Genomic DNA, 18,111 nt, shown 5'->3' with positions numbered 1-18,111 from the left:
AGTAGGTAGTTGATAAAAACACACCACTGGAGAGAGTAGGTAGTTGATAAAAACACACCACTGGAGAGAGTAGGTAGTTGATAAAAACACACCACTGGAGAGAGTAGGTAGTTGATAAAAACACACCACTGGAGAGAGTAGGTAGTTGATAAAAACACACCACTGGAGAGAGTAGGTAGTTGATAAAAACACACCACTGGAGAGAGTAGGTAGTTGATAAAAACACACCACTGGAGAGAGTAGGTAGTTGATAAAAACACACCACTGGAGAGAGTAGGTAGTTGATAAAAACACAAGATCTAAAGCTAAATCACACAACAACAAAAAAAGGATCTGAAAATCAAAATGACGTCCATGAAAGTTGATGAAGTCGCTGACACGTCAGAAGCTTCCATTGAGAGGGGAGCTATATACATGAAGTCCTTTCTCCATAGCCCCCCACAGGAGATATATATAATCTCCTGGCCTCTTTAGCCAGCTGCTTCACAGTCCCGGCTGTGGGTAGATGGATCAACACGGAAGAAAAACTGAAACCAGTGATGAAGACCGTTATGATAAGACACTTTCTCGGGGAGACAGACGTTACGTGTTTATAAATGAAGGGTTGTTTGGATGGGCCGGAGCCCAGGCCTAACTCTGGTGTGTCTCCAGTGTACTGCTTGTGTCCTTGCAGTCCTAATGCGTTGTGTTGGGGGTCAGGGGCTGGCGTCAGTGAGAGAAGGCCTGGCTGGTACCCTCTCCGCCCCTCAGTGGCGGGCCGTTCCTCAGCTGGCCAGGGCCATGGTGTCGATGACCTGCTCCAGCTTACTGCGCAGTCTCTGCCTGCGAGACTGCTCATCCTTCTGCAGCGAAGACAGGATCTGGAGAGGGAGGAGAGAGGGATGGAGAAGAGAGCGATGAGAGAGAGGAAGACATCATCAGGGTTGACCACCAGCAGAGAAAGTCTATCAGAACATCTGTCAGTCTGTGTAAACAGCTGTTGAATCAAACATGCTGTCGTGGTGGCATGAGCAGGCGATAATTTATTGGTATTTACAATACCCAAAGGCAGTTGATCTCTTCCCCGACAAACACAATACACTTGTTTAGTCATAGATAGGTGTGAACATGGAACGCTGAATTTCTACTATATGACATTGCATAGATGACAAATTTGATCAAACAGGCGGATGACTGTAGAAGCTGCAAGAGGTGGATATACATAGAAAGCACAGCTGAGGTGCTGTATTTACTATGGTATTGTGGGAACTGGAAGAGGAGGTACCGGTGGGTCCATCAGAGAGCTGTGTACTAGCTGTTAGGGTGTCATGCAGCAGGCTGCATTATGGACTGCTAATGCGCCTTGTGTTAGTGCTGTTGTCAATTAGCTTCATAATATGTACCTCAATGGTGAAATAGCTGCATGCAATTATGGACATCTACTCAGTAATCTATTAATTATGTAACTAATTTTAATAATATATCTATATCATTATGATGTCTATGCTTAATATCTTCATAATATACTGGTGACTCACCTCATCTTTGTACTTGATGATATAGGAGTAGATCTCATGCAGGGCACTCATGCTGTTGAACTGGCTGAGGTGCAGCCGGGACTGTTCAGCCAGGTAGGCACTCATGTCCTGGTCACTGATTGCCGGCATACGGGAGATGTCGGAGTAGTACCTGCAGGACAGGAGGGAAGCAGGGGAGAAGAGGGGTTAGGACTGGAGAGGACACCTGGACTGGTTAGGACACCTCTTTAGTTAGGTATGTGAAGGTCTGGATTACAAGGAGAAGTAGTTGTCAACAACCGTCTGGTCAACTCTCCATCTGATATAATTTGATCAACTGTTTACAGGCTGTTTACAGGCTAAGTAAATACTACTGTACATCTGCTTGACATAAACCATGAGATGGACAATCTTACAGTCTGTGGAGTTGAGATCTGTGTCATAAATACCTCTCCACCCAGTTCTTGTAGTTGGGGATATCCTTGGCGTAGAGCAGCTTGTTGGAGGGCGAGTCTTTGCCCAGCTTGTGTTCTGATGTGGAGCAAGAGTCCATGAAGGTCTGGGCCACCACAGACAGGCAGGCGTCTGTGATGCTGTTCTTATGGATGTCAAACACAAACTGGGGGTTCTTGATCACGTTCACCCAGAACCGCAGAGGCAGACTGGGATGGGAGAGGAGATGTTTCATCATGAGGAGATGTGTCAACAACCATTCACATTATACAACCAAAACATACAGGTATTCAATGTTGGTAATGTGTCTCACCAGTTACTCTTCCAGGTGTGTCGTACGTCTGAGTCTGATATGGAGTGTTTGTCGGCCTGCTCGTCCAGGAAGTCAAACATGTACTTGATGGCGAGAGGCAGGGCGCTGCCGCGGTGGGCCGTGCTGAAGATGGTCTCAAACAGGTCGTCCACAAACTTCTGTAAGGTACCCTGAGGAGAGGACAGAGGTTTAGTTGTCTGGGTTATTCTCCAATTACACACCTACAGATTTCAAATCAACCAACAGAGATACATTTCTCCCCACAGCAACCAGCATCTTTAAGGGGGAGTGGCTGTGGAGAGGACGCCACATTTTCCTGCTCCAACATCAAAGTACTGAGATGTGCTAGTTTAGCAGACAGACAGACAGACCTACGTGAGCTATCGGAATTCCTTTCACTTCTCTGCATCACGCACCACGAAACATTCAATCCCACAACAAATGACCTGTCTCCTGCTATTTTCTCTTCTCTACCCCCTTTATATTTATCTATCTTGTTTTTATTATGAATCGAAATTGACCACCCAAGAGGCTTGTAAACAGCGTCTAATTTCCATGGTTTTCTTCCCCTACAATTAGGATGGAAACAATCAGCTCAGAGGCAGTTAGGCGAGAGGAGAGTGGCAGGCAGGCAGGCAGGCAGGCAGGCAGGCAGGCCGGCCCTGTTTGGCCAGTTAACAGAGACTTGGCTGATATGAGGAACGCCAGAGGAATACAACACAACAACGGAGGTTGAGCTGTTAAAGAGACAGGCATATCAAGGGACTATCGAAAACAAAAAAGGGAGGTCCTCTTCACACAGGAAATACTGTTTACATTTTCGTGGTCCTAGAGTCAGGAAATTGAACACATTGAGTGGAGTTACTGCTCTCAATACATGTTAAAAATGATAATTGGCAAAAATGGAGTTCAAGGTTTTCATCTGACAGCGACGATATGGAGGACATTTCAGTGACTTACTCAACATTCAGATGAGTTGACTTAGATCAACAGTACTGTACATGTCTTTTACGAAGGTGTGATATACAGCAGGCTGGCCTGGTGTCTATGTAATCTTACCTTGGTGGCGAGCAGACGGGTCAGATAGATCTCAGAGACCATCTTGCTGCCCCGGTCTCCCTCGCGCTGGTCAGAGTGGTCGTGGTTCTTGACCAGGTGCCACAGCTTGGTGCCACTCTCCAGGTCAGGGGTGATCATGGGGGTGCGGGAGCGCAGACTGTCTGGACTGCTGGCTGTCCTCAACATGCTCTCTAAACGGAGGCAAGAGAGACACAGGAACATCAGGACAAAGACAGATGAATCAGGAACACACAATGCAGAGGTCTTTAGAGGTCAATGGAACAAGATGACCAGAACAGAACACCAGTCTGACTCCCTGGTTCCATGCCCTATTGTGTTGTGAGAGCTTCAACTCGAGTTCAAACAGTGATACGCACTCATATAAATCACATATTTCAGGTCACAATTATGCCTTCAAAAATGTATATGACCCTTGCCAAGCTCTGCACATAGTGGACAAACATAAATTAGAAGACAAACATATTTAGTCTGGTGACTGACTAAATAACAGTCCCATTTAGTCTAGTGAAGAAAGGGCTCTATCTGTCCGTCATCCAGCCAGAACAAAGACCATGCCAGCGTGAGGAGCAGTGTCAATCTGTCTGTCACAAGGTCACAGCCCATGATGCACTGGGACCTGACCCTTGAGATGGAGAGAACATTAATGAGCAAGACAACAGATCCCTGTAGCCTCTCTTATTGTCCGTCAGAGAGGTGGATGGATGGAGTCATTAGGCCTCAACTAAGGAGCGAGGAGAGTTAGCCGACTCATTACTCTCAATTGGCAGACTCTAACTAATTGGCAAAGTGGGAGAACGAAAACAGTGTGCCTCATTGCATTGAGGCAGGGCCAAGAGAGGAGATAGGAAAGAGAATCTGCTTTCTGTCTTATCATTAGCACACATTTTTACACCAGCCCTTCCATCTTTATCTCCCTCACTTGTCCCCATGCCCTCTCCCCATCCCAAATGACCCATAATGGTATAGTGCTGGATATAATAGAACCCCATACACATTACACCAATATCCTTCCTGCTTGTGGTAGTGGATGAGTCAGGCTGTACAGGCTCCATTGTGTGAGTCTCCTCTCCTCCCCGGGGCAGACTGCCTCCATGCATTGCTTCATTAATAAAGGTGCGAGTGTCAAACTTCATTACGGTAAACCAAAGGATGCCTATCTACTGCGTTCCTTTTACCAGCCAGCCTGCTGTAGTTGCAGCCGGCAGGGGAGGGAGGCTGCCTGCTGAGGAGGCTGGGAGGGTAGCCAGAATGCAGGGGCGTCAGTCCCTCTCTAATGTATGGAGGGAGGGATGAGAGGAGGGAGGGAGGGAGAGTGAGAGAAAAACAACTTCAATCTCTGTCTATCTCTCACACACCGTCTGAATGATGGCGGGACGCTCGGGGTTTCTGAGTTTCGGATGGCAGGGAGGGCCCCCTGGTTTTCAGGGCGAGAGGATGAGAGAATTACATCACAGAAACTCACTGACACATAGAGACTAATGTGTGTCAGTGGTTCTGGGCTTGTTGATGCTTTCCGCGAGACCAAATCAAAAGAACAGTGGGGCATCAGAGCAAGACAACTGCCCTGAATGTTCCCAATTAACTTCACTGAGATCTGGGCCTGTACTCACAAAGCGTCTCAGAGTAAGAGTGCTGGTCTAGGGTCAGTTTAGCCTTTTCAATCATAATAACTAATAGCGGGACCTGATCCTAGATCAGCACTCTTTAGACACTTTGTGAATATGAGCCCTGTAGTATTTAAACAGCGCTGCCAGAGACTAACTCCTGACATACGTATGTCATGGGTGGGAGTTAAAACCAGACCAAAGAGGAAAACAAAACCAGCGTGACTAAGATTGATCTCTATGCCAAAGACCTTGTTTGAGACCCCATTATATCAGCTTGTTCACACCGGAACATTCTGTAGTCACTCTCCTAGCAGCCAATTGGTCTCCTGTATTCCTACATCTATTGTACATTCATCATGAGGTTGCTACTACTGCTACTGTGGCTGTTGCTACTGCTGATTGAGTGCCTGTAATTCCATGGCAATCATGTCCATTGGCTTCTGGGGGAGAGTGGTGCACGTTTACTTCCACTCTTACAACAGCCAGGGCTGGGCGATCCTCTCTGTGGACGAATAAACCAGCCTGGCTTTCACTGGCCTGTCAGTGTTGCTATTGTTGCTACTACCCCTTATCAACACAACAACGAACATAAGGAGAGGGAGGGAAAACAGCAACAAAGGTGAAAGCTTCGGAGAAAGGGTTTTGCCAGGGAGCTGGTTACACTGATGCGGTGTGGAGCTGAGGCTGTGTTTAAAGTTGTTAGCTATTGGTCTTCAGTCTTTGGAAGGAGGAATGAGCTGTCTGATGTAATGCCTGTCATTTCTGAGATGGTGAAAATGCCTATTGGTGGATTTATGGTTATCTCAGTTCAGAGAGGCTGAGAAAAATCCAAGAGAGCAAAGAAAGGCAGAGATTGAGAGAGAAATGAAGAGAAAAAGAAATATGAAGGAATGATTCACCATATCTGCTGAGAGACTTGGTGAAGGTAGAGGAGTTGGATATGTTGTAGGCTGAGTTCTGCTTTGGCACCAGAGCGATCACTGAGCCGTCCGTCACCTACAAGGAATGAAAAACAATGGTTTGTCTTATAAATGCTGTCGTGCCAATCACTCCATCCACTGTCTGTTTGCATAGATAAAACCGCCGAGGCAGTACACCCCAGGCCACCCACCACCTCTCCCTCCTCTCACCTGATAGTGGGCCAGTGTGTTGAGGTGTTTCCAGTCATTGTCGATCTTTGTTGTGACATCCTCATCCTGAAGGATGATTCTGGCCATCCTGCCCTGACGCCACTCTGTGATGAGGAGGATAGGAGGATGAGAATAGATCGCCTGCCAACGCACACACACTGTAAACACAATCTCCTCCTGGTGTTCTTACCCAGGTCCATGTCCCCAGCCTTGGGTCTCTGGGAGTAGGGGCTGCCCTTGTACACTGCATCCAGCAGCTTCTCCTTCACCTGGGTGATGGTGTCACAGTTCAGCCCCTTCACCGTCACCTCGGGGGCGTTCTCGTTCTCCGGGTTCACACAGTGAAGTGTCTGACAGGGGAGGGAGGGGCAGAAATTAGGTCCAGCTCACGTCGGCTTACTTAGTTGGCATTTGCAGGAATTTGAGTCGCATATTCAAGCAGCAAGCACTAATTAAGGTCACTGAGGTAATGCAAAATCCTATCGCCCTTAATGCCTTCTCAAAGGTAAATCATATATTTGATCAAATATCATTATCGCCCTGTAAAATATTTCTATTTGACCGTACTAACCAGGGTCTTGTAGTCAATCTGCTGTCTGATGAGCTTGTCTTCACTGAGGGAGTAGCGCGCCTCTCCTGTGATGGAGTCTATAGGCCCCTTCTCCATCTGCTGCTTCATGGCACAGTACAGCATGAAGAGAGGCTCCCCAGCACACTCCTAGAGACACATGGACACAGGTCATCAGTGACAGGCAAGGGCTGTATCTATATCTTAACAGGTATGCATATAGCAATGGACATCTACATTGTTAAAAGGTTTCACAAACAATTATAATAATTGCAACAGATGGAAAATGAGATATTAATATCGACTGAATTATAGCACATAAAACATTTTACTGGCATGGACAAATAATGAATGGACTTCATGAATTTGTGTGGGAATTCAGGTATTACATTTATTGTAAAATGTCTCCATTCATTTCTTAGAATGCACTCATAAATGTGACTCATTTCAGGAAACTAGGCGTATGTTGCATGTCACTACTTCACAGGGGTGGCATTTCAGGAAACTAGGCGTATGTTGCATGTCACTACTTCACAGTGGTGGCATTTCAGGAAACTAGGCGTATGTTGCATGTCACTACTTCACAGGGGTGGCATTTCAGGAAACTAGGCGTATGTTGCATGTCACTACTTCACAGGGGTGGCATTTCAGGAAACTAGGCGTATGTTGCATGTCACTACTTCACAGGGGTGGCATTTCAGGAAACTAGGCGTATGTTGCATGTCACTACTTCACAGGGGAGGTTGCATTTCAGGAAACTAGGTGTATGTTGCATGTCACTACTTCACAGGGGTGGCATGGAAACTAGGCATTTGCATGTCAAACATTTCAGGAAACTAGTATGTTGCATGTCACTACTTCACAGGGGAGGCATTTCAGGAAAACTTCACAGGGGTGGCATTTCAGGAAACTAGGCGTATGTTGCATGTCACTACTTCACAGGGGTGGCATTTCAGGAAACTAGGCGTATGTTGCATGTCACTACTTCACAGGGGTGGCATTTCAGGAAACTAGGTGTATGTTGCATGTCACTACTTCACAGGGGTGGCATTTCAGGAAACTAGGCGTATGTTGCATGTCACTACTTCACAGGGGATGGCATTTCAGGAAACTAGGTGTATGTTGCATGTCACTACTTCACAGGGGTGGCATTTCAGGAAACTAGGCGTATGTTGCATGTCACTACTTCACAGGGGAGGCATTTCAGGAAACTAGGTGTATGTTGCATGTCACTACTTCACAGGGGTGGCATTTCAGTCACTGTTGCATGTCACTACTTCACAGGGGTGGCATTTCAGGAAACTAGGTGTATGTTGCATGTCACTACTTCACAGGGGTGGCATTTCAGGAAACTAGGCGTATGTTGCATGTCACTACTTCACAGGGGTGGCATTTCAGGAAACTAGGCGTATGTTGCATGTCACTACTTCACAGGGGTGGCATTTCAGGAAACTAGGCGTATGTTGCATGTCACTACTTCACAGGGGTGGCATTTCAGGAAACTAGGCGTATGTTGCATGTCACTACTTCACAGGGGTGGCATTTCAGGAAACTAGGCGTATGTTGCATGTCACTACTTCACAGGGGAGGCATTTCAGGAAACTAGGCGTATGTTGCATGTCACTACTTCACAGGGGTGGCATTTCAGGAAACTAGGCGTATGTTGCATGTCACTACTTCACAGGGGAGGCATTTCAGGAAACTAGGCGTATGTTGCATGTCACTACTTCATTTCAGGGGATGTTGCATGTCACTACTTCACAGGAAACATTTCAGGAAACTAGCGTATGTTGCATGTCACTACTTCACAGGGGTGGCATTTCAGGAAACTAGGCGTATGTTGCATGTCACTACTTCACAGGGGTGGCATTTCAGGAAACTAGGCGTATGTTGCATGTCACTACTTCACAGGGGTGGCATTTCAGGAAACTAGGCGTATGTTGCATGTCACTACTTCACAGGGGTGGCATTTCAGGAAACTAGGCGTATGTTGCATGTCACTACTTCACAGGGGGGGAGGGCATTTCAGGAAACTAGGCGTATGTTGCATGTCACTACTTCACAGGGGTGGCATTTCAGGAAACTAGGCGTATGTTGCATGTCACTACTTCACAGGGGAGGCATTTCAGGAAACTAGGCGTATGTTGCATGTCACTACTTCACAGGGGTGGCATTTCAGGAAACTAGGCGTATGTTGCATGTCACTACTTCACAGGGGTGGCATTTCAGGAAACTAGGCGTTGTTGCATGTCACTACTTCACAGGGGAGGCATTTCAGGAAACTAGGCGTATGTTGCATGTCACTACTTCACAGGGGTGGCATTTCAGGAAACTAGGCGTATGTTGCATGTCACTACTTCACAGGGGTGGCATTTCAGGAAACTAGGCGTATGTTGCATGTCACTACTTCACAGGGGTGGCATTTCAGGAAACTAGGCGTATGTTGCATGTCACTACTTCACAGGGGAGGCATTTCAGGAAACTAGGCGTATGTTGCATGTCACTACTTCACAGGGGTGGCATTTCAGGAAACTAGGCGTATGTTGCATGTCACTACTTCACAGGGGAGGCATTTCAGGAAACTAGGCGTATGTTGCATGTCACTACTTCACAGGGGAGGCTTTCAGGAAACTAGGCGTAGGGGGGCATTTCAGGAAACTAGGCGTATGTTGCATGTCACTACTTCACAGGGGTGGCATTTCAGGAAACTAGGCGTATGTTGCATGTCACTACTTCACAGGGGTGGCATTTCAGGAAACTAGGCGTATGTTGCATGTCACTACTTCACAGGGGTGGCATTTCAGGAAACTAGGCGTATGTTGCATGTCACTACTTCACAGGGGTGGCATTTCAGGAAACTAGGCGTATGTTGCATGTCACTACTTCACAGGGGCATTTCAGGAAACATTTGTTGCATGGGGGAGGCATTTCACTAGGCGTATGTTGCATGTCACTACTTCACAGGGGTGGCATTTCAGTCACTACTTCACAGAATTTCACTAGGCGTATGTTGCATGTCACTACTTCACAGGGGAGGCATTTCAGGAAACTAGGCGTATGTTGCATGTCACTACTTCACAGGGGTGGCATTTCAGGAAACTAGGCGTATGTTGCATGTCACTACTTCACAGGGGTGGCATTTCAGGAAACTAGGCGTATGTTGCATGTCACTACTTCACAGGGGTTCACAGGGGTGGCATTTCAGGAAACTAGGCGTATGTTGCATGTCACTACTTCACAGGGGTGGCATTTCAGGAAACTAGGCGTATGTTGCATGTCACTACTTCACAGGGGAGGCATTTCAGGAAACTAGGCGTATGTTGCATGTCACTACTTCACAGGGGTGGCATTTCAGGAAACTAGGCGTATGTTGCATGTCACTACTTCACAGGGGTGGCATTTCAGGAAACTAGGCGTATGTTGCATGTCACTACTTCACAGGGGTGGCATTTCAGGAAACTAGGCGTATGTTGCATGTCACTACTTCACAGGGGTGGCATTTCAGGAAACTAGGCGTATGTTGCATGTCACTACTTCACAGGGGTGGCATTTCAGGCATTTCAGGAAACTAGGTGTATGTTGCATGTCACTACTTCACAGGGGTGGCATTTCAGGAAACTAGGCGTATGTTGCATGTCACTACTTCACAGGGGTGGCATTTCAGGAAACTAGGCGTATGTTGCATGTCACTACTTCACAGGGGTGGCATTTCAGGAAACTAGGCGTATGTTGCATGTCACTACTTCACAGGGGTGGGGTGGCATTTCAGGAAACTAGGCGTATGTTGCATGTCACTACTTCACAGGGGTGGCATTTCAGGAAACTAGGCGTATGTTGCATGTCACTACTTCACAGGGGTGGCATTTCAGGAAACTAGGCGTATGTTGCATGTCACTACTTCACAGGGGAGGCATTTCAGGAAACTAGGCGTATGTTGCATGTCACTACTTCACAGGGGTGGCATTTCAGGAAACTAGGCGTATGTTGCATGTCACTACTTCACAGGGGTGGCATTCACTACAGGGGAGGCAAAAACTAGGCGTATGTTGCATGTCACTACTTCACAGGGGTGGCATTTCAGGAAACTAGGCGTATGTTGCATGTCACTACTTCACAGGGGTGGCATTTCAGGAAACTAGGCGTATGTTGCATGTCACTACTTCACAGGGGTGGCATTTCAGGAAACTAGGCGTATGTTGCATGTCACTACTTCACAGGGGTGGCATTTCAGGAAACTAGGCGTATGTTGCATGTCACTACTTCACAGGGGTGGCATTTCAGGAAACTAGGCGTATGTTGCATGTCACTACTTCACAGGGGTGGCATTTCAGGAAAAACTAGGCGTATGTTGCATGTCACTACTTCACAGGGGTGGCATTTCAGGAAACTAGGCGTATGTTGCATGTCACTACTTCACAGGGGTGGCATTTCAGGCTATTGTTGCATGTCACTACTTCACAGGGGTGGCATTTCAGGAAACTAGTATGTTGCATGTCACTACTTCACAGGGGTGGCATTTCAGGAAACTAGGCGTATGTTGCATGTCACTACTTCACAGGGGTGGCATTTCAGGAAACTAGGCGTATGTTGCATGTCACTACTTCACAGGGGAGGCATTTCAGGAAACTAGGCGTAAACTACTTCACAGGGGAGGCATTTCAGGCTAGTATGTTGCATGTCACTACTTCACAGGGGTGGCATTTCAGGAAACTAGGCGTATGTTGCATGTCACTACTTCACAGGGGTGGCATTTCAGGAAACTAGGCGTATGTTGCATGTCACTACTAGTTGCATGTCACTACTTCACAGGGGAGGCATTTCAGGAAACTAGGTGTATGTTGCATGTCACTACTTCACAGGGGAGGCATTTCAGGAAACTAGGCGTATGTTGCATGTCACTACTTCACAGGGTGGCATTTCAGGAAACTAGGCGTATGTTGCATGTCACTACTTCACAGGGGTGGCATTTCAGGAAACTAGGCGTATGTTGCATGTCACTACTTCACAGGGGTGGCATTTCAGGAAACTAGGCGTATGTTGCATGTCACTACTTCACAGGGGTGGCATTTCAGGAAACTAGGCGTATGTTGCATGTCACTACTTCACAGGGGTGGCATTTCAGGAAACTAGGCGTATGTTGCATGTCACTACTTCACAGGGGAGGCATTTCAGGAAACTAGGCGTATGTTGCATGTCACTACTTCACAGGGGGCATGGCATTTCAGGAAACTAGGCGTATGTTGCATGTCACTACTTCACAGGGGTGGCATTTCAGGAAACTAGGCGTATGTTGCATGTCACTACTTCACAGGGGAGGCATTTCAGGAAACTAGGCGTATGTTGCATGTCACTACTTCACAGGGGAGGCATTTCAGGGGAGGCATTTCAGGAAACTAGGCGTATGTTGCATGTCACTACTTCACAGGGGTGGCATTTCAGGAAACTAGGCGTATGTTGCATGTCACTACTTCACAGGGGTGGCATTTCAGGAAACTAGGCGTATGTTGCATGTCACTACTTCACAGGGGTGGCATTTCAGGAAACTAGGCGTATGTTGCATGTCACTACTTCACAGGGGTGGCATTTCAGGAAACTAGGCGTATGTTGCATGTCACTACTTCACAGGGGAGGCATTTCAGGAAACTAGGCGTATGTTGCATGTCACTACTTCACAGGGGTTTCAGGAAACTAGGCATGTTGCATGTCACTACTTCACAGGGGTGGCATTTCAGGAAACTAGGCGTATGTTGCATGTCACTACTTCACAGGGGTGGCATTTCAGGAAACTAGGCGTATGTTGCATGTCACTACTTCACAGGGGTGGCATTTCAGGAAACTAGGCGTATGTTGCATGTCACTACTTCACAGGGGTGGCATTTCAGGAAACTAGGCGTATGTTGCATGTCACTACTTCACAGGGTGGCATTTCAGGAAACTAGGCGTATGTTGCATGTCACTACTTCACAGGGGTGGCATTTCAGGAAACTAGGCGTATGTTGCATGTCACTACTTCACAGGGGAGGCATTTCAGGAAACTAGGCGTATGTTGCATGTCACTACTTCACAGAAAAACTAGGCGTATGTTGCATGTCACTACTTCACAGGGGTGGCATTTCAGGAAACTAGGCGTATGTTGCATGTCACTACTTCACAGGGGTGGCATTTCAGGAAACTAGGCGTATGTTGCATGTCACTACTTCACAGGGGTGGCATTTCAGGAAACTAGGCGTATGTTGCATGTCACTACTTCACAGGGGTGGCATTTCAGGAAACTAATGTTGCATGTCACTACTTCACAGGGGTGGCATTTCAGGAAACTAGGCGTATGTTGCATGTCACTACTTCACAGGGGTGGCATTTCAGGAAACTAGGCGTATGTTGCATGTCACTACTTCACAGGGGTGGCATTTCAGGAAACTAGGCGTATGTTGCATGTCACTACTTCACAGGGGTGGCATTTCAGGAAACTAGGCGTATGTTGCATGTCACTACTTCACAGGGGTGGCATTTCAGGAAACTAGGCGTATGTTGCATGTCACTACTTCACAGGGGTGGCATTTCAGGAAACTAGGCGTATGTTGCATGTCACTACTTCACAGGGGTGGCATTTCAGGAAACTAGGCGTATGTTGCATGTCACTACTTCACAGGGGAGGCATTTCAGGAAACTAGGCGTATGTTGCATGTCACTACTTCACAGGGGTGGCATTTCAGGAAACTAGGCGTATGTTGCATGTCACTACTTCACAGGGGTGGCATTTCAGGAAACTAGGGTTGCATGTCACTACTTCACAGGGGAGGCATTTCAGGAAACTAGGCGTATGTTGCATGTCACTACTTCACAGGGGTGGCATTTCAGGAAACTAGGCGTATGTTGCATGTCACTACTTCACAGGGGTGGCATTTCAGGAAACTAGGCGTATGTTGCATGTCACTACTTCACAGGGGAGTGGCATTTCAGGAAACTAGGCGTATGTTGCATGTCACTACTTCACAGGGGTGGCATTTCAGGAAACTAGGCGTATGTTGCATGTCACTACTTCACAGGGGTGGCATTTCAGGAAACTAGGCGTATGTTGCATGTCACTACTTCACAGGGGTGGCATTTCAGGAAACTAGGCGTATGTTGCATGTCACTACTTCACAGGGGTGGCATTTCAGGAAACTAGGCGTATGTTGCATGTCACTACTTCACAGGGGTGGCATTTCAGGAAACTAGGCGTATGTTGCATGTCACTACTTCACAGGGGTGGCATTTCAGGAAACTAGGCGTATGTTGCATGTCACTACTTCACAGGGGTGGCATTTCAGGAAACTAGGCGTATGTTGCATGTCACTACTTCACAGGGGTGGCATTTCAGGAAACTAGGCTATGTTGCATGTCACTACTTCACAGGGGTGGCATTTCAGGAAACTAGGCGTATGTTGCATGTCACTACTTCACAGGGGTGGCATTTCAGGAAACTAGGCGTATGTTGCATGTCACTACTTCACAGGGGAGGCATTTCAGGAAACTAGGCGTATGTTGCATGTCACTACTTCACAGGGAGGCATTTCAGGAAACTAGGCGTATGTTGCATGTCACTACTTCACAGGGGTGGCATTTCAGGAAACTCATGTCACTACTTCACAGGGGTGGCATTTCAGGAAACTAGGCGTATGTTGCATGTCACTACTTCACAGGGGTGGCATTTCAGGAAACTAGGCGTATGTTGCATGTCACTACTTCACAGGGGTGGCATTTCAGGAAACTAGGCGTATGTTGCATGTCACTACTTCACAGGGGTGGCATTTCAGGAAACTAGGCGTATGTTGCATGTCACTACTTCACAGGGGGCATTTCAGGAAACATTTTGCAGTCACTACTTCAAGGGGTGGCATTTCAGGAAACTAGGCGTATGTTGCATGTCACTACTTCACAGGGGTGGCATTTCAGGAAACTAGGCGTATGTTGCATGTCACTACTTCACAGGGGTGGCATTTCAGGAAACTAGGCGTATGTTGCATGTCACTACTTCACAGGGGTGGCATTTCAGGAAACTAGGCGTATGTTGCATGTCACTACTTCACAGGGGTGGCATTTCAGGAAACTAGGCGTATGTTGCATGTCACTACTTCACAGGGGTGGCATTTCAGGAAACTAGGCGTATGTTGCATGTCACTACTTCACAGGGGTGGCATTTCAGGAAACTAGGCGTATGTTGCATGTCACTACTTCACAGGGGTGGCATTTCAGGAAACTAGGCGTATGTTGCATGTCACTACTTCACAGGGGTGGCAGGAAACTAGGCGTATTTGCATGTCACTACTTCACAGGGTGGCATTTCAAAACTAGGCGTATGTTGCATGTCACTACTTCACAGGGGTGGCATTTCAGGAAACTAGGCGTATGTTGCATGTCACTACTTCACAGGGGTGGCATTTCAGGAAACTAGGCGTATGTTGCATGTCACTACTTCACAGGGGGCATTTCAGGAAACTATTATGTTGCATGTCACTAACAGGGGTGGCATTTCAGGAAACTAGGCGTATGTTGCATGTCACTACTTCACAGGGGTGGCATTTCAGGAAACTAGGCGTATGTTGCATGTCACTACTTCACAGGGGAGGCATTTCAGGAAACTAGGCGTATGTTGCATGTCACTACTTCACAGGGGAGGCATTTCAGGAAACTAGGCGTATGTTGCATGTCACTACTTCACAGGGGTGGCATTTCAGGAAACTAGGCGTATGTTGCATGTCACTACTTCACAGGGGAGGCATTTCAGGAAACTAGGCGTATGTTGCATGTCACTACTTCACAGGGGTCACTACTTCACAGGGGTGGCATTTCAGGAAACTAGGCGTATGTTGCATGTCACTACTTCACAGGGGTGGCATTTCAGGAAACTAGGCGTATGTTGCATGTCACTACTTCACAGGGGTGGCATTTCAGGAAACTAGGCGTATGTTGCATGTCACTACTTCACAGGGGTGGCATTTCAGGAAACTAGGCGTATGTTGCATGTCACTACTTCACAGGGGTGGCATTTCAGGAAACTAGGCGTATGTTGCATGTCACTACTTCACAGGGGTGGCATTTCAGGAAACTAGGCGTATGTTGCATGTCACTACTTCACAGGGGTGGCATTTCAGGAAACTAGGCGTATGTTGCATGTCACTACTTCACAGGGGTGGCATTTCAGGCATTTTGCAGGAAACAGGGGTATTTCAGGAAACTAGGCGTATGTTGCATGTCACTACTTCACAGGGGTGGCATTTCAGGAAACTAGGCGTATGTTGCATGTCACTACTTCACAGGGGTGGCATTTCAGGAAACTAGGCGTATGTTGCATGTCACTACTTCACAGGGGTGGCATTTCAGGAAACTAGGCGTATGTTGCATGTCACTACTTCACAGGGTGGCATTTCAGGAAACTAGGCGTATGTTGCATGTCACTACTTCACAGGGGTGGCATTTCAGGAAACTAGGCGTATGTTGCATGTCACTACTTCACAGGGGAGGCATTTCAGGAAACTAGGCGTATGTTGCATGTCACTACTTTTCACAGGGTATGTTGCAGGCATTTCAGGAAACTAGGCGTATGTTGCATGTCACTACTTCACAGGGGTGGCATTTCAGGAAACTAGGCGTATGTTGCATGTCACTACTTCACAGGGGTGGCATTTCAGGAAAAACTAGGCGTATGTTGCATGTCACTACTTCACAGGGTGGCATTTCAGGAAACTAGGCGTATGTTGCATGTCACTACTTCACAGGGGAGGCATTTCAGGAAACTAGGCGTATGTTGCATGTCACTACTTCACAGGGGTGGCATTTCAGGAAACTAGGCGTATGTTGCATGTCACTACTTCACAGGGGTGGCATTTCAGGAAACTAGGCGTATGTTGCATGTCACTACTTCACAGGGGTGGCATTTCAGGAAACTAGGCGTATGTTGCATGTCACTACTTCACAGGGGTGGCATTTCAGGAAACTAGGCGTATGTTGCATGTCACTACTTCACAGGGGTGGCATTTCAGGAAACTAGGCGTATGTTGCATGTCACTACTTCACAGGGGAGGCATTTCAGGAAACTAGGCGTATGTTGCATGTCACTACTTCACAGGGGTGGCATTTCAGGAAACTAGGCGTATGTTGCATGTCACTACTTCATTTCAGGGGCGTATGGCATTTCAGGGTGGCATTTCAAAACTAGGTGTATGTTGCATGTCACTACTTCACAGGGGAGGCATTTCAGGAAACTATTTCATGAAACAGGGGTGGCATTTCAGGAAACTAGGCGTATGTTGCATGTCACTACTTCACAGGGGAGGCATTTCAGGAAACTAGGCGTATGTTGCATGTCACTACTTCACAGGGGAGGCATTTCAGGAAACTAGGCGTATGTTGCATGTCACTACTTCACAGGGGTGGCATTTCAGGAAACTAGGCGTATGTTGCATGTCACTACTTCACAGGGGTGGCATTTCAGGAAACTAGGCGTATGTTGCATGTCACTACTTCACAGGGGTGGCATTTCAGGAAACTAGGTGTATGTTGCATGTCACTACTTCACAGGGGTGGCATTTCAGGAAACTAGGCGTATGTTGCATGTCACTACTTCACAGGGGTGGCATTTCAGGAAACTAGGCGTATGTTGCATGTCACTACTTCACAGGGGTGGCATTTCAGGAAACTAGGCGTATGTTGCATGTCACTACTTCACAGGGGTGGCATTTCAGGAAACTATGTTGCATGTCACTACTTCACAGGGGAGGCATTTCAGGAAACTAGGCGTATGTTGCATGTCACTACTTCACAGGGGTGGCATTTCAGGAAACTAGGCGTATGTTGCATGTCACTACTTCACAGGGGTGGCATTTCAGGAAACTAGGCGTATGTTGCATGTCACTACTTCACAGGGGTGGCATTTCAGGAAACTAGGCGTATGTTGCATGTCACTACTTCACAGGGGAGGCATTTCAGGAAACTAGGCGTATGTTGCATGTCACTACTTCACAGGGGCGTATGGCATTTCTTCAGGGGAGGCAAACTAGGCGTATGTTGCATGTCACTACTTCACAGGGGTGGCATTTCAGGAAACTAGGCGTATGTTGCATGTCACTACTTCACAGGGGTGGCATTTCAGGAAACTAGGCGTATGTTGCATGTCACTACTTCACAGGGGTGGCATTTCAGGAAACTAGGCGTATGTTGCATGTCACTACTTCACAGGGGTGGCATTTCAGGAAACTAGGCGTATGTTGCATGTCACTACTTCACAGGGAGGCATTTCAGGAAACTAGGCGTATGTTGCATGTCACTACTTCACAGGGGAGGCATTTCAGGAAACTAGGCGTATGTTGCATGTCACTACTTCACAGGGGAGCATTTCAGGAAACTAGGCGTATGTTGCATGTCACTACTTCACAGGGGTGGCATTTCAGGAAACTAGGCGTATGTTGCATGTCACTACTTCACA

The 18,111-nt window shown here is 47.3% G+C and overlaps 1 protein-coding gene across 2 annotated transcripts in view; it reads right to left on the bottom strand.

Annotated features, from left to right (window-relative positions):
- Positions 1–440: 440 nt before the first annotated feature.
- The window catches only part of LOC118360565 (plexin-A1-like), a 320,507-nt gene continuing 302,836 nt past the window's right edge, over positions 441–18,111 (bottom strand). For both annotated transcript variants that reach the window (XM_052485217.1, XM_052485218.1), the window contains exons 24-32: positions 6,651–6,797; positions 6,270–6,429; positions 6,080–6,183; positions 5,849–5,945; positions 3,322–3,512; positions 2,263–2,432; positions 1,946–2,158; positions 1,518–1,668; positions 441–860 (exon numbers count right to left, since the gene is read on the bottom strand). In XM_052485217.1, coding sequence (XP_052341177.1) covers positions 765–860; positions 1,518–1,668; positions 1,946–2,158; positions 2,263–2,432; positions 3,322–3,512; positions 5,849–5,945; positions 6,080–6,183; positions 6,270–6,429; positions 6,651–6,797 — 1,329 coding nt within the window. In that variant the 3' untranslated portion in view covers positions 441–764. The remainder of the gene's footprint in view (positions 861–1,517; positions 1,669–1,945; positions 2,159–2,262; positions 2,433–3,321; positions 3,513–5,848; positions 5,946–6,079; positions 6,184–6,269; positions 6,430–6,650; positions 6,798–18,111) is intronic.

The sequence above is a fragment of the Oncorhynchus keta genome, chromosome 28 (assembly GCF_023373465.1).
Source record: "Oncorhynchus keta strain PuntledgeMale-10-30-2019 chromosome 28, Oket_V2, whole genome shotgun sequence".
NCBI lineage: Eukaryota > Metazoa > Chordata > Actinopteri > Salmoniformes > Salmonidae > Oncorhynchus > Oncorhynchus keta.
This window is presented reverse-complemented; position numbering and strand designations above follow the sequence as displayed.